The 12,047-nt window shown below is 35.2% G+C and overlaps 2 protein-coding genes across 2 annotated transcripts; one reads left to right on the top strand and one right to left on the bottom strand.

Annotated features, from left to right (window-relative positions):
- Nucleotide 1: 1 nt before the first annotated feature.
- prdx3 (peroxiredoxin 3) lies at nt 2-5,548 on the bottom strand. The gene is made up of 7 exons (XM_014967962.2): nt 5,426-5,548; nt 4,543-4,654; nt 3,703-3,844; nt 3,428-3,563; nt 3,242-3,345; nt 1,952-2,117; nt 2-222 (listed from the first exon to the last, which is right to left on the bottom strand). The coding sequence occupies exons 1-7, from the start codon at nt 5,459-5,461 to the stop codon at nt 172-174; spliced, it is 747 nt and encodes a 248-aa protein (XP_014823448.1). The 5' UTR covers nt 5,462-5,548; the 3' UTR covers nt 2-171.
- A 502-nt stretch (nt 5,549-6,050) lies between these two features.
- Nucleotides 6,051-11,797, top strand: sfxn4 (sideroflexin 4). The gene is made up of 14 exons (XM_014967961.2): nt 6,051-6,228; nt 6,302-6,367; nt 6,447-6,503; nt 6,583-6,609; nt 6,708-6,762; nt 7,756-7,781; nt 8,614-8,667; nt 8,744-8,806; nt 8,871-8,939; nt 9,030-9,120; nt 10,334-10,449; nt 10,520-10,605; nt 11,464-11,581; nt 11,653-11,797. Exons 1-14 carry the CDS (start codon nt 6,190-6,192, stop codon nt 11,728-11,730), a joined length of 945 nt encoding a protein of 314 aa, XP_014823447.2. The 5' UTR covers nt 6,051-6,189; the 3' UTR covers nt 11,731-11,797.
- The last annotated feature ends 250 nt before the right edge of the window (nt 11,798-12,047 follow it).

The raw sequence follows: 12,047 nt of genomic DNA on the forward strand, positions 1-12,047 counted from the left end.
GTTACTCAGTGTGATTTTTTTATTATCTTCATACAGTGGAGATGCGAGTCGATAAACAGAAACACAAACGGGTCCAGACGAATCAAAGCCAGGAGTTTGTCGAACAGATTAATCAGTAAACTAAGAAGCTTTTTATTTTCTGTGATTTTCACCTGACGGCGGTGGGAACGGTCAGTTGACTTTCTCAAAGTACTCCTTCGATCCTTCAGGGGTTGGTTTGATCTGAAAAGGAACGAGAATTAGACATTATGCTGCTCTCACCGAACACTTGATAAGAGCAGAAACAAAATCCAGCTGGGGATTCAAACCCAGGACCTTCTTGTTGCAAAGCAGTTCAGTTTAAATAATTTAAAATTTTTACTATAAAAAACTAACCAGTAAAATTGTTCTTTTACTGTTGGTAAAAGAACAATTTGTCCTTTTACCAACAATAATTTGTTGAAATTCACATAAAAATAGCTGCTTTTTTTTAAACACTAATGCATAATTGACTTTTACACAAATGGTCAAAATATTGAGTGTCAATGAAGATAATAATTAGCTTACTTGCTAAATATTTAGATCTGAGCAAAATGTTTAGTTTGAAAATTAAACATTTAGTTTTCAATTAAATATAAGCTAAATATTTGGGAACTAAATATATTTTGTGAATAAGAGATTTAGCTTGGAACTCTGATATTTATAAATAGATAAATAAGATGGTGAAAATATGACTGAAAAATTATTGCCTACATTTTTCTTATTTCTTTCACTATAACTTTACAGCGATGCTCCATGAGCTCCCACCAGCAGGTGGCAGTGTTTCTACTAGAAACCTGCTGCCTCACTTGATAAAGTTATCTTCTGTGAAAATTATGTAAATTGATCCATTTACGTTCCTCAAGGAATAAAATCTGCTTGTGTCCTTTTTCTTCTGTATGTAGAATTTGGAAACTGTTTAATGGGAAAAAATATTGCAAAATTTCTTGAACATATTTGTAAAATAGCACCACAAAAATCAGGGATTTTGATTGCAAAAAATAAAAAAATCCCAGCAGGTCTCCTAATTTAACCGTTAGCTCCTTCCAGCAGGGGGCCAACATGAAGGTCACTGCAGCAGATCTGTAACCTTTGCTCAGGTAAAGTAATGAGCTTAGTCAGTCAAACAGCTTTTAGTCTCCATCCAAACATGAAGCAGGCTGATCGACCTTTGACCTCAACTCCAAGCTAATCTAATCCAAAAGAGGAGGGAAAATGGCAGGCCATTTTAACATAACGTAACATAACATAACATAATTTTAACGTCTCACTACTAGTAATTACATTCTGGATATCTAAAAAGGCATTTTGACTTACAGGAATCTGAATTTAAGCTCGCCGCACTAACATTCTGTCTAGTAAGAATAATAATTATAACTCAAATTACTGGATTTGTCATTTCCATAATTACAACATAAAATAACGTGGATGTAAATGTGACTCATCAAAATTACATTTTTAGAAATCTGAATTAAGAACTGCGTGAGCCCCCTGTGTCGTTACGGAGCTGTTCAATTTCTGCACATAATTGTCAGAAAATGCCACAATGTAGAATTTGAATACCATTTTAGAAATCTGCAAAAAATTTCTGCTTATTCACTTCCGACGAACAAAATGCATCAAACCGGCTTTGAAAAGCTAAGAGAGTCGCTGTCGACCCATTTCCAAGCTGAAAATGGTGCATCTTCAAAAAGCATTTCAGAACTTCATTGACTAAACAACTCAAAGGCAAATTTGTCATTTACACAAGTCAGAACATAATTAGAGATATCTTAACTTTCTAATACTTGTACTCATAAGCCAATTTTGAATATCTGTTTGTAAGTGTGGTGAAACTGATTTTATGTTAAAACGGCCTGCCGTATCCCCCTGCGGACAGCATCAGGGATGTTTAGGTGCTGTAGGGATCTGCAGTTTGCCCAGAGATACTCACTGTGGGCGACTTAGGCGTCCAGCTGGCTGGACAAACCTCTCCGTGCGTCTCGACGAACTGGAAGGCCTTGACCAGGCGCAGCGTCTCCTCTACGCTCCGACCCACTGGCAGGTCGTTGACGCTCATGTGCTTCACCACCCCGTTTGGATCGATGATGAATAAGCCCCTAAAACAATGCAACAAGATTATCGGATGTTTCTCTGGGCAAGAGAGGTATTTACCACATATCTCAATGTATTTTAGACCAACACAACAACTCTGCAGACCCCACACATGCTGGACACGAACAGTCTAGACTTTAACTTTCGAGTCGGTGCCACAGCGACGGTTTCTTCCAGAGTGCCCTCATCAATATCAGGCCCATTTCCATAATTTAACCTCAAATTTACTGTTTTTGAAGATGTAACTTTTGGAAAATCTGGATTTTAATTTCCACCATTAAATTTCTAGTTTAGTTTAAAGTGATTACAGCCGACCCAGGACCAAACATCTTGTATTTATAACGAGTATTAAGGCCACAGAAAAAAAATTCAGAAAAAGCATTTCAACAATAAAGTAGTATTACAAGTTTATTCACTTAATATCATGACTTTATTCTAATGTTATTCTCATATTAATTATTATGACTATTCTTGTATTAAACAATTCACACTCTGGTTCTAATACTACACTGTAATGATTGAAATAAAAAGTTTTTGAAACTTTTCTGTCATTTCATTTTAAGAAAAGAAACAGAGAAAAAGTCACTAGATAAAAACCCAAAATTGGTTACAATTTGAAAAAAACATTTTTTTTCTTTGTTTACATTTAAACACTTCATTCAGAAGAAGATGGAACCAAAATCAAGTTGTTTGCTTTTGCACAAACTGAAGCTGATGTTCATCAATTAATTAGTTAATTAATTGTTGATTTATTTTCCCTTTTGGCTGAATAAAGTCCTTCTGAATTTGAACCGGATTGACTAAACAGATGTTAAAAACTGGGGATTTTGTTTTATAAGCTACTCTGATTTAAACTCATGATCCAGTTTGTTCTCTAATGTTCACTGAACATCTGGACTTGTACTGAGATTAAATTACTCACAACTGGACTATTTACAAACCAAATCACCTCTGAAGAAGGCTGGACTTTATTTGTGGGCGTTTTTATATGGAAATCCACATATAATTTTACTTCCTCTTCACAGTTTGGCTCACACAAAATATGTTGAAACAATTTAAGGGCTTTGAATATGAAAATAAAACAAGCTATAGATGTTAACAGGTATAACTCCTGATACAGTGAGCCCACCTCAGTGCGATTCCCGGGCCGTCCAGCAGAACCCCGTAGTCTCTGGAGATCTGCTTGTTGAGGTCCGACAGCAGAGGGATGTGGATGTTTCCTAAACCTCCAGCCTGGAACGGCAATAAAAGCTGCTAACACACATATTCATCTACATATGCGCTGCAGTCTCTGCGTATCCAGAGTCATTTGCACCTTTCGTGGCGTGTTGATCCAGGCCAGGTGGGTGAAGTGAGAATCCACAGAGACGCCCACCACCTCACAGTTGACGTCGTGAAACTCCTTGGCCTTGTCGCTGAACGAGATGATCTCCGTCGGACACACGAACGTACTGAAAACAGCAAAAACGCAGGAATTAAAAAGGTTTCGCTTTAGTCCAATGCCAGTAACAACAAACTGTTTCAGTTCTCTCCATTTCTGCATCTTCACATCTTAAATCCCAGTTTATTTATTTTTTCACAAATACTCACAAGTCCAGAGGGTAGAAGAAAAGGACGAGGTATTTTCCCTTGAAGTCCGCCAGACTCAGGTCCTTGAACTCCCCGTTGTGGACAGCCGTGGCCTTAAAGCCGGGCGCCGGCTGAGTGACGGCGGCCGCCCATCTGGAGGAGCCTGATAAACAAAACGTCAAACGATTCTTACTCTGTTATCTGGAGATCCGGCCAGCAGCTCTCTCTGGTCTCCTTTACACAAGAGGCTGGTCTGTAAACGGAGCGTTATGCCTGAAATCAGCAACTGTTTCATATGAAAAGAGACTAAACTAAAAAATTTAATTTGCTAAATCTTTTTGAAGCAGAGAAAATTAAATCTTACACAGTTAGTAAATTCTAATAAATATTCTTTAATATTTATTTATTTTAAATTAAAACAATTTTGCTTCTGTTATTTTTTTTGTTTTAGAAGATTGAAAAATAAAATAAACTTTACAGGAAGAAAAATACAATTTAATCTGTAGTTTGACACCAGTTGATAAATAAAGAGCTAAATGATGTAAAATTATTAATCCTCTAGTTGTTTATTTACCATTCGGTTGTAAATTCCTGTTTTTGGTTGCTTTAAAAGCAAAATTTAAAGAAAAAAAAATAAAAATAATAAAAATAAAAAATAAAAAAAAATAAGAAAAACAGTTGCAAAACGATCCCAAATCATCACCCTGCCACCACCATGCCTGACAGAGCCGTGTTTGGTTTAAACAAACAGTTCTGGTTTAATCTCATCTGTAGGACTAAAACAATTAACCTGATTAATGATCATCAGCAGTAGAAAGAATAATATTGACTCCTGGACGTTGTTAGTGATGCGATACGTACCGGTGGAGAAAAAGGATTTCTGGAGAACAGGAGCAGAAAGGACCCTGGCAGCGCCGCCAACTCCATGCTGGCAAGCAGCTGCAACTTTCAGCCCTCCAGCTGCAACCTGAACCTACAAGATAATAAGAAATACTTAAAAATACAAATTACTGAAGAACTGGAACAAAAAAGGTTCTTAGTTTGGATGCATTTAATGAACAAGAAAAAAAGTCAATCAGATGACCACGGATTTACGCTGCCAGCTGCCAACTATTTACTTCTTTCTTAGGTTTTTTTTTTACTTCTTAGCTTAATTATAAGGCAGTAAGAGCATTTGCCATTTTTATGGTAACATATACAGAAACAGAAAACACAACTACTATTTTTTGTGATTTTGGGTAACAAATTTTCATGACTTTCAATTAAATTGAGGGACAAAATGTCTTCATTTTATCGACTTTGTTGCAATATTTTAACAAATGGAAAACCTGTGCCAAATATCTTATGCAGTAATATAAATAACCACTGTTTTTGACCTTGTTTTTAACCTTCATTTTGATCTTGGCATCATTTGAAAACTATTTCAATCGCTGCTCAAATGAAGTCACGCAACTGTTTCAAAGATTTAGCCAAAATACATAATTATAGCGCACATTTACAAATAATTAACAAATAAATTTTGAACACGTTTTTTTTTTTAAATGTTTGCATGGAGCGCCCGCGAACCAGAGGTTGGAAACACAGTGTCAAATTTGGATATATACGCAGCACATTAACCCGTTTCTGAACAAATTAATTAAAAACTTCTTCTGACATGAGTTTATTCCTGCTTCCTGAGCTGCAAACTGGGGTAAACAGAGCGAACAAACAGCCTAAGCTGACAGAAATTAAGAGTTTAACTCACAGAGGTCCTGAACAGTCTGCCAACGGTGGCCGCCATGTTGGATTATGTCACAACCGGAGGGAGGTTTTAGCCACGTGCGGGACACAAATCAGTCGTTAAAATCAGTAAAATAAAATAAATAAATATTTTTTGTTACACTTTGAAAAATTATATTGCAGTAAAGGATTTAACACGAAATAAGTATTTCCCGAAGAATAAAATAAGGGCGTCTGTCGGTCATGTTGCCTTCAGGTGCTCTTCAGAACTTCGTACGTCAACGTCGACGCCATATTGAGAGGGGCGTATATGTTGAAGTCAGGATTAATAATATTTTTACCACCGACTATGATGGATATTAAACTAATTCGTGACCTACTGTCAAATAGGACTGTGAAATAAACAAATGTGGATTTACCATTATGTTCTCGTTTTATTATATATCTAATAAATAATTTAAATGTTTGAATGTCTTAATTTAACTAATAGATGTAGCATTTATCCAGTTTTATTTAAATTATATCAATTTTACCTAATTATCTAACAACTTATTGATGTATTGAACTGGAGTGTGTGATCTAAAAATAAAACGTTTCATATCTCTGTTATTTCCTCTTTTTTGAATGCATCTTGAACATACCCACCCACAGCGCTGATCACGTGACTAAAGCGGAAGTCTCGTTTTAAACATCTTGACCTCAGAAGCATGAGAAAGGCATGCTTTTAGGATTATTTTTCAGTGGGTTGTTTTACTTTAATTTCTGTAAACTTTTATTTTTTTATTCGTTATGGATGCTAATCTGTTGCAGTGGAAAAACCAAGGCCAGGTAACAGTTCACCGCAGTGATTAAACACGCAGATCATTAATGGTTGTTACACTGAACCCGTTTTGTTTTTCAGTCTTTCCTCAGCAGGTTGAGGACTTGGGTTTGTCTCCTGGATCCGTCCCTGCTGCTCTCCTCTAATGTGAGATTTAACAGTAACTATGGAGACCTGCTCCGATGTTGGCCTGGTCGTAATAATCTGCTCTCTCTGCTCTCCTCAGGCTGAAATACTGAAAGCCCATTCTCTTATTGGAAGTACAGAGAAGCTGGATGAAAAGGTCAGAGTGCCTTTTAGTGTTTTAAGTACGTAAAGTTGTTTAAAACAAAGCAAACCTTTAATATCTGCATTTCTGACAGGATGAAGCGGCAGTGAACCTCTCACTTGTAAGTTTAATTAGATTTCACATATTTTCTAATACAAATCTCAACTTTTATTAAAATTATTTTTTGCATATGATATTTATTCTATCTTGTGTTTACAGTCTTCTTCCCACCCTGGTTCTGGTGCAGTTCTTCCACTTTTTTTCCGCCCTCCAGGTATGAAATGAAAACGAGCATTTTTGTCTCAAAATTCACATTTCAGTTTTACTAGGCATGCTGTAACAATTTAATGCCAACTGATGTTATATTTAATGATAGTAAAAGTTTTAAAGGACAAAAAATAATGGTTGGGAACTGAATCTATTATACTAGAATTAATTATGTGTTTAACCTAAAATTACATGTATTCTGCAATGTTGTTTTTTCTTTTTATTTCATTTCTAAAAAATGTTTTAGTGGTTCCAGCACATTTGGTCAGCTGGTGTTACCACTGTATGTGCTGCACAATGGCTCTTTTGTTGTTGATTTATCATCCAGAAACTGCTTGATACATTTTTGTTGGTTGTGCAGGAGGCTCCACTTCTGCTTTTCAAAGATGTATAGTTGCATAATTGCGCATCTGTTTGCAGCCATTTGCATATACGAGTGTAAAAGTTGAGTTGGGGAGGGCGTGGCCGTAGCGGCTTATTTGGATTTAAAGTGACATGACACCTTAAAACAATTAAAATTTCATTATTTAAGAATGTTTAAGTTCAAAAAAGTAATAAACGTGTATTATTTCCCATAGACTTATCCTAACTCGTACAAGGAAGGATGATATGCTTTTAAGATGTTAATCAGCCTCTCCTGGTTGGAAAAAACAATATCTCGTTGCCACAGTTACTCATCATTCCAGAGGAAACAATTGTCCAAAAAGAAGCAACAACTCAACCAAAAACATTTTAATCAAGTCTGAACTAGAAACAGTTCCAGAATTATACTGACCTACAATGTGGAGATATTTCAATAAATTAAACTGTAATAAGAGTTGATGTATCTATACTCCTGCTCTAAACACATTCACTCTCTCTCTACCGTACACCTCACCACTGTCTCACTGCTCCACCCTCACACCTCCAGTTAGTTACTTGAAGTAAATTTCTGAAATGCATTTTGTTTCCTGTACAGTTTGAAAAAAATTATGACTTTTATTTTTCTCCTTCTTTCCAGCATATCTACCAATATCAGGACCTTTGGTAAGTGTGTTTATTACCTGAAGTCCATGTTTGCTAACAAAGTAACAGTCCAGGACATTCCTTTGTTAGAAAACATTAAAAACAGATTTACATCTTAGTGAGTGAAATAATTATTTTATAAAAGTTTTAGTTTGAAAAGACATAAATAACATAAATACCTTTTTCTACCTTTGTGATTTTTCTTAGAATTATTTTCGTTGAAACCCAGCATAGAATTTGGATAAAGTTTATGGGTCTTCACAAAATGCTTTGTGAACAGTAGAAAAATAAAAACATTTTTGAGTTATCATTTGAGAGCAAATTAAAACAAAAGAATGTTTTAGCAGTAGAGTCGAGGAACTACAATACAAAAATAAAATTTCAAGAGGGAATCTGAAACTATCAATACAGACGTGGTATCGATATTATTTGAATTATGAAATGAAATCTTTATTTATGTTGAACAAGTAAGATGCCAGAGAAAAAATAAAATAATTAAAAAGAAAACAAAAAATGTATCATAATAATCAAACATAAAAAAACTAAATTTCATGCCCAGTTCAAAAAGTTGTAGACAAGTCTTATTAAATCCTTTCCAAATCTCATCCAAATATGTCCAACATTACACATATTTACACATCTGATTTTTACTCATATCACAGTTTCTACTCTTTTCAAATTATATCTATACAATTAATGTATTGCTATGCATTTTACATATAGTTTTGTGCTGTATATACATCCAACATGCTTGTTTTTTTGTGAATATTCTTTCTCTTCACATTAAAATAAACCTAAAGAAGCCAGTATGACTTCCCTCAGCTGCTAAACAGCGACCACTTCCTGTTTCCAGGTTGTTGCGAGTCTTTTGCCTCACAGCGGAGTCAAAGCGGCGATGTTCTGGCAGGTAATGATGCTCGTCGTCTCGCATTTGTTCAGTTTGTTGATGCTGCTAAACTGAAGTCATTCATGTTGCTGTTCAGTTTTTGCTGCAGAGTTACAACGCCGGGTTCAGCTACATGCACAGAAACTCTTCAACAGAGAAGGTAAAGTCTGCAAAATGACTCAAAAGTAGCAGGTTGTTCAGTTTCACCGTCTCTTTGTCTCCAGGAGAAGAAGATGTCACTAACGCAGCTTCTGCTCATGGTGGGAACCGTTTCCTACACGACGTGTGCTGGGGTGTGTGCGGCTTTTCACTGCAGAGTTCGTCACCGAAAGCTAAACAGTTTGAGGAGTCGCTGATTGGATGTTCTGTGTTTATTATTTTAGGCTCTTCCTCAGATTTTTATCGACAGACTCCGCATAAGAAGCCCTCCGCTGCAGACGTTCTGCAGGTCCATTCTGCCCATCCCGCTGTCAGGTGACCTGCCTGTCCTCAAATTAGGCTTCAGGCGTGTAAACATGTCTGAATGTGTAGAATCACATCTTGCATGGGACATCACTTTTTAAAAATTGAGTAAATATGAAAATTCACAATAATAAATTAATTATAACATGAAGAACAAATAAAATGGGGGAATCTCACATGTAAAAAGTTTTCTGCACGTTTTTCACATGTGCAAATTATATTGCGTCTCAACCAGGGTTATAATAGGTTTTTCATTGTAGTTTTAGTTTTATTTCATTGACTTTTTGTCTAAAAAAAAGTCAGTGAGTTTTTATAGAGTGTTTGCTAATTTTTAGTTATTAATAAAAATTATTAATAATTATTAATAAAATATTATTTTGTTTTATTTTTATTAGTCATTGTTTTTTGTTGTTTTCTTTGTGTTTTTTGTTTTCTGTGTTTCTTGTGTTTTCTCTGTTTTTTATTTTCTCTGTGTTTCTTGTGTTTTTCTCTGTGTTTTTTGTTGTTTTCTCTGTGTTTTTTGTTGTTTTCTCTGTGTTTCTTGTGTTTTCTCTGTTTTTTATTTTCTCTGTGTTTCTTGTGTTTTTCTCTGTGTTTTTTGTTGTTTTCTCTGTGTTTTTTGTTGTTTTCTCTGTGTTTCTTGTGTTTTTCTCTGTGTTTTTTGTTTTTCTCTGTGTTTTTTGTTGTTTTCTCTGTGTTTCTTGTGTTTTTCTCTGTGTTTTTTGTTTTTCTCTGTGTTTTTTGTTGTTTTCTCTGTGTTTTTTGTTGTTTTCTCTGTGTTTCTTGTGTTTTTCTCTGTGTTTTTTGTTGTTTTCTCTGTGTTTCTTGTGTTTTTCTCTGTGTTTTTTGTTTTTCTCTGTGTTTTTTGTTGTTTTCTCTGTGTTTTTTGTTGTTTTCTCTGTGTTTCTTGTGTTTTTCTCTGTGTTTTTTGTTGTTTTCTCTGTGTTTTTTGTTGTTTTCTCTGTGTTTCTTGTGTTTTTCTCTGTGTTTCTTGTTGTTTTCTCTGTGTTTCTTGTGTTTTTCTCTGTGTTTTTTGTTGTTTTCTCTGTGTTTCTTGTGTTTTTCTCTGTGTTTTTTGTTTTTCTCTGTGTTTTTTGTTGTTTTCTCTGTGTTTCTTGTGTTTTTCTCTGTGTTTTTTGTTTTTCTCTGTGTTTTTTGTTGTTTTCTCTGTGTTTCTGACTCTTCCCTGCTGTGGATTCCTGATCTTTTCCTTCACCTCCCTCAGCTGCTCTGGCGTTCTTCAACGTTCTCACCGTCAGACACCAGGAAACGGAAACAGGGATCCAAGTGTTCGATTGTAACGGAAACCCTGTTGGCGTCTCCAAAGCAGCAGGGTCAAAGGTTAAAAAAGCAGAAAAATAAATGAAATTTTAATGCAACAGTTTTAGAATTAAAAGTTTGCTTTAATTAGGCCGTGTGGGAAACTGCGCTGTCGAGAGCGGTGCTGTTTGGGACGACTGCTGGCGTTCCTAACCTGCTGGTTTTATTCCTACAAAGGTGAATTTGATTTGTATTATTTTTATATCATTAATATTAGTTTTTCTTTGAAGTTACTGGCTAACTTTTTCTATAAAATCACTTCAGATAGAGTTTACCTAAAGGAGGTTCAGTTCCTCTATTTTACTGTAAAGCTTTCCACGTTATTTTAAACTTTGCTGTGCAGCTGCAGCATTTCGTTTTTGGGATCTCTCAATTTTTTGTACCTTTTGTGATGTAATCAAAAAAGTACAGTAAAGACAAAGCAGAACTAGCAGTTTCTTTGTTTGGGGTCTTTAAAAATGTTTGTGAAATTTTACAGTGGAAATTTGGGCTGCAACTTGTAATCAATAGATCATTCTATTGATCATGACGAGCATTTTGATATAAAAAAATGGCACATTTAGCAGATTTTTCATGTAATCACTTAAGACTTATTTGCAATATTAGAGATATTTGTAGTGCATTTAAAATATGCAAATAGACAAATATAAGAGAATAAACATTTTATTGTCTAAAATGCAACAGCAGAATTCCTTTGCAGCTAAGAACATTAACACAGTGCAGGATTAACTCAGTAATTGGATAGCAAAAAGTGCTTAAAAGTAATTTTTTTATAATTTTATCTGAAGCTAAACTGATGTACAGAACACATTTACAGATGTTTTTAATCTTAAATGCAAAATTTAAATGTATATTTGTATTTTTTCTAGCAAATAACCTTTGAGTCTGTATACTCCAGTTAACAATTAATTAATTACTAAATTAGTTGATTATTTCAATTGATTAATCCAATAGTTTAAATCCTGTGGAAATATCCCGCTAGATAGTATTTTCAACCACATTTGGACAGAAATATAATCTGTTTTCTTTTTGCAGGAGTAGATTTTTCCAGAGGAACTCTCTGCTGATGGCGCCGTGTCGCCACATCAGCGTGGCGCTCGTCTTCGGATTGATGATCCCCGTCTCCTTCAGCCTCTTCTCGCCGGCGGGAACGGTGAGGTTCAGGGTTTTCTGCTTCCCATCGGCTCTGAGGTTTTCCAAACTGACTCCGGCTTCGTTTCACAGATAAACCGGGAGAGCGTGGAGGAGGAGCTGCAGGCCGGAGCGTCGGGCCAAACGTTGATCTACCACAGAGGACTCTGAGGAGCAAAACCTCTGGAAACGTCTCAAATTTAATTTATTAAACCAAGTCATTTTGATATTAACTTTATTCAATCGTATCAGGTGTCTTTTTTACCAAACATTTTATTAAATCATAAAAATACATTTTATGCTTTGATGTTACATGGATTTTAAAATGTAAACCTACTTTCTTACTTAAGAGAATGAGGCAAAAAAAATCTGATTTTTCAGAAAGAATCAACAATGAAACATTAATAACCTGAACAGTAAGTCGTGTGAAGTGGTAAAATCACCAGCGCAGTATGTAACGTTTATAAAAATGTTTTTTACAAATTAAA

The sequence above is a fragment of the Poecilia mexicana genome, unplaced genomic scaffold (genome assembly GCF_051168715.1).
Source record: "Poecilia mexicana isolate PSO_F unplaced genomic scaffold, ASM5116871v1 scaffold_15, whole genome shotgun sequence".
NCBI lineage: Eukaryota > Metazoa > Chordata > Actinopteri > Cyprinodontiformes > Poeciliidae > Poecilia > Poecilia mexicana.

Excerpts from the sequence above, each read along its gene's own strand:
- prdx3 (XM_014967962.2), bottom strand. The coding sequence starts at position 5,461 with ATGGCGGCCACCGTTGGCAGACTGTTCAGGACCTCT. Across the intron at positions 3,845-4,542 it reads GAAATCCTTTTTCTCCACCG|GCTCCTCCAGATGGGCGGCC; the intron begins GTACGTATCGCA and ends TTTGTTTATCAG. Across the intron at positions 3,564-3,702 it reads TTCTTCTACCCTCTGGACTT|TACGTTCGTGTGTCCGACGG; the intron begins GTGAGTATTTGT and ends TGCTGTTTTCAG.
- sfxn4 (XM_014967961.2), top strand. The coding sequence starts at position 6,190 with ATGGATGCTAATCTGTTGCAGTGGAAAAACCAAGGCCAG. Across the intron at positions 6,368-6,446 it reads CCCTGCTGCTCTCCTCTAAT|GCTGAAATACTGAAAGCCCA; the intron begins GTGAGATTTAAC and ends TGCTCTCCTCAG. Across the intron at positions 11,582-11,652 it reads TCTTCTCGCCGGCGGGAACG|ATAAACCGGGAGAGCGTGGA; the intron begins GTGAGGTTCAGG and ends TTCGTTTCACAG.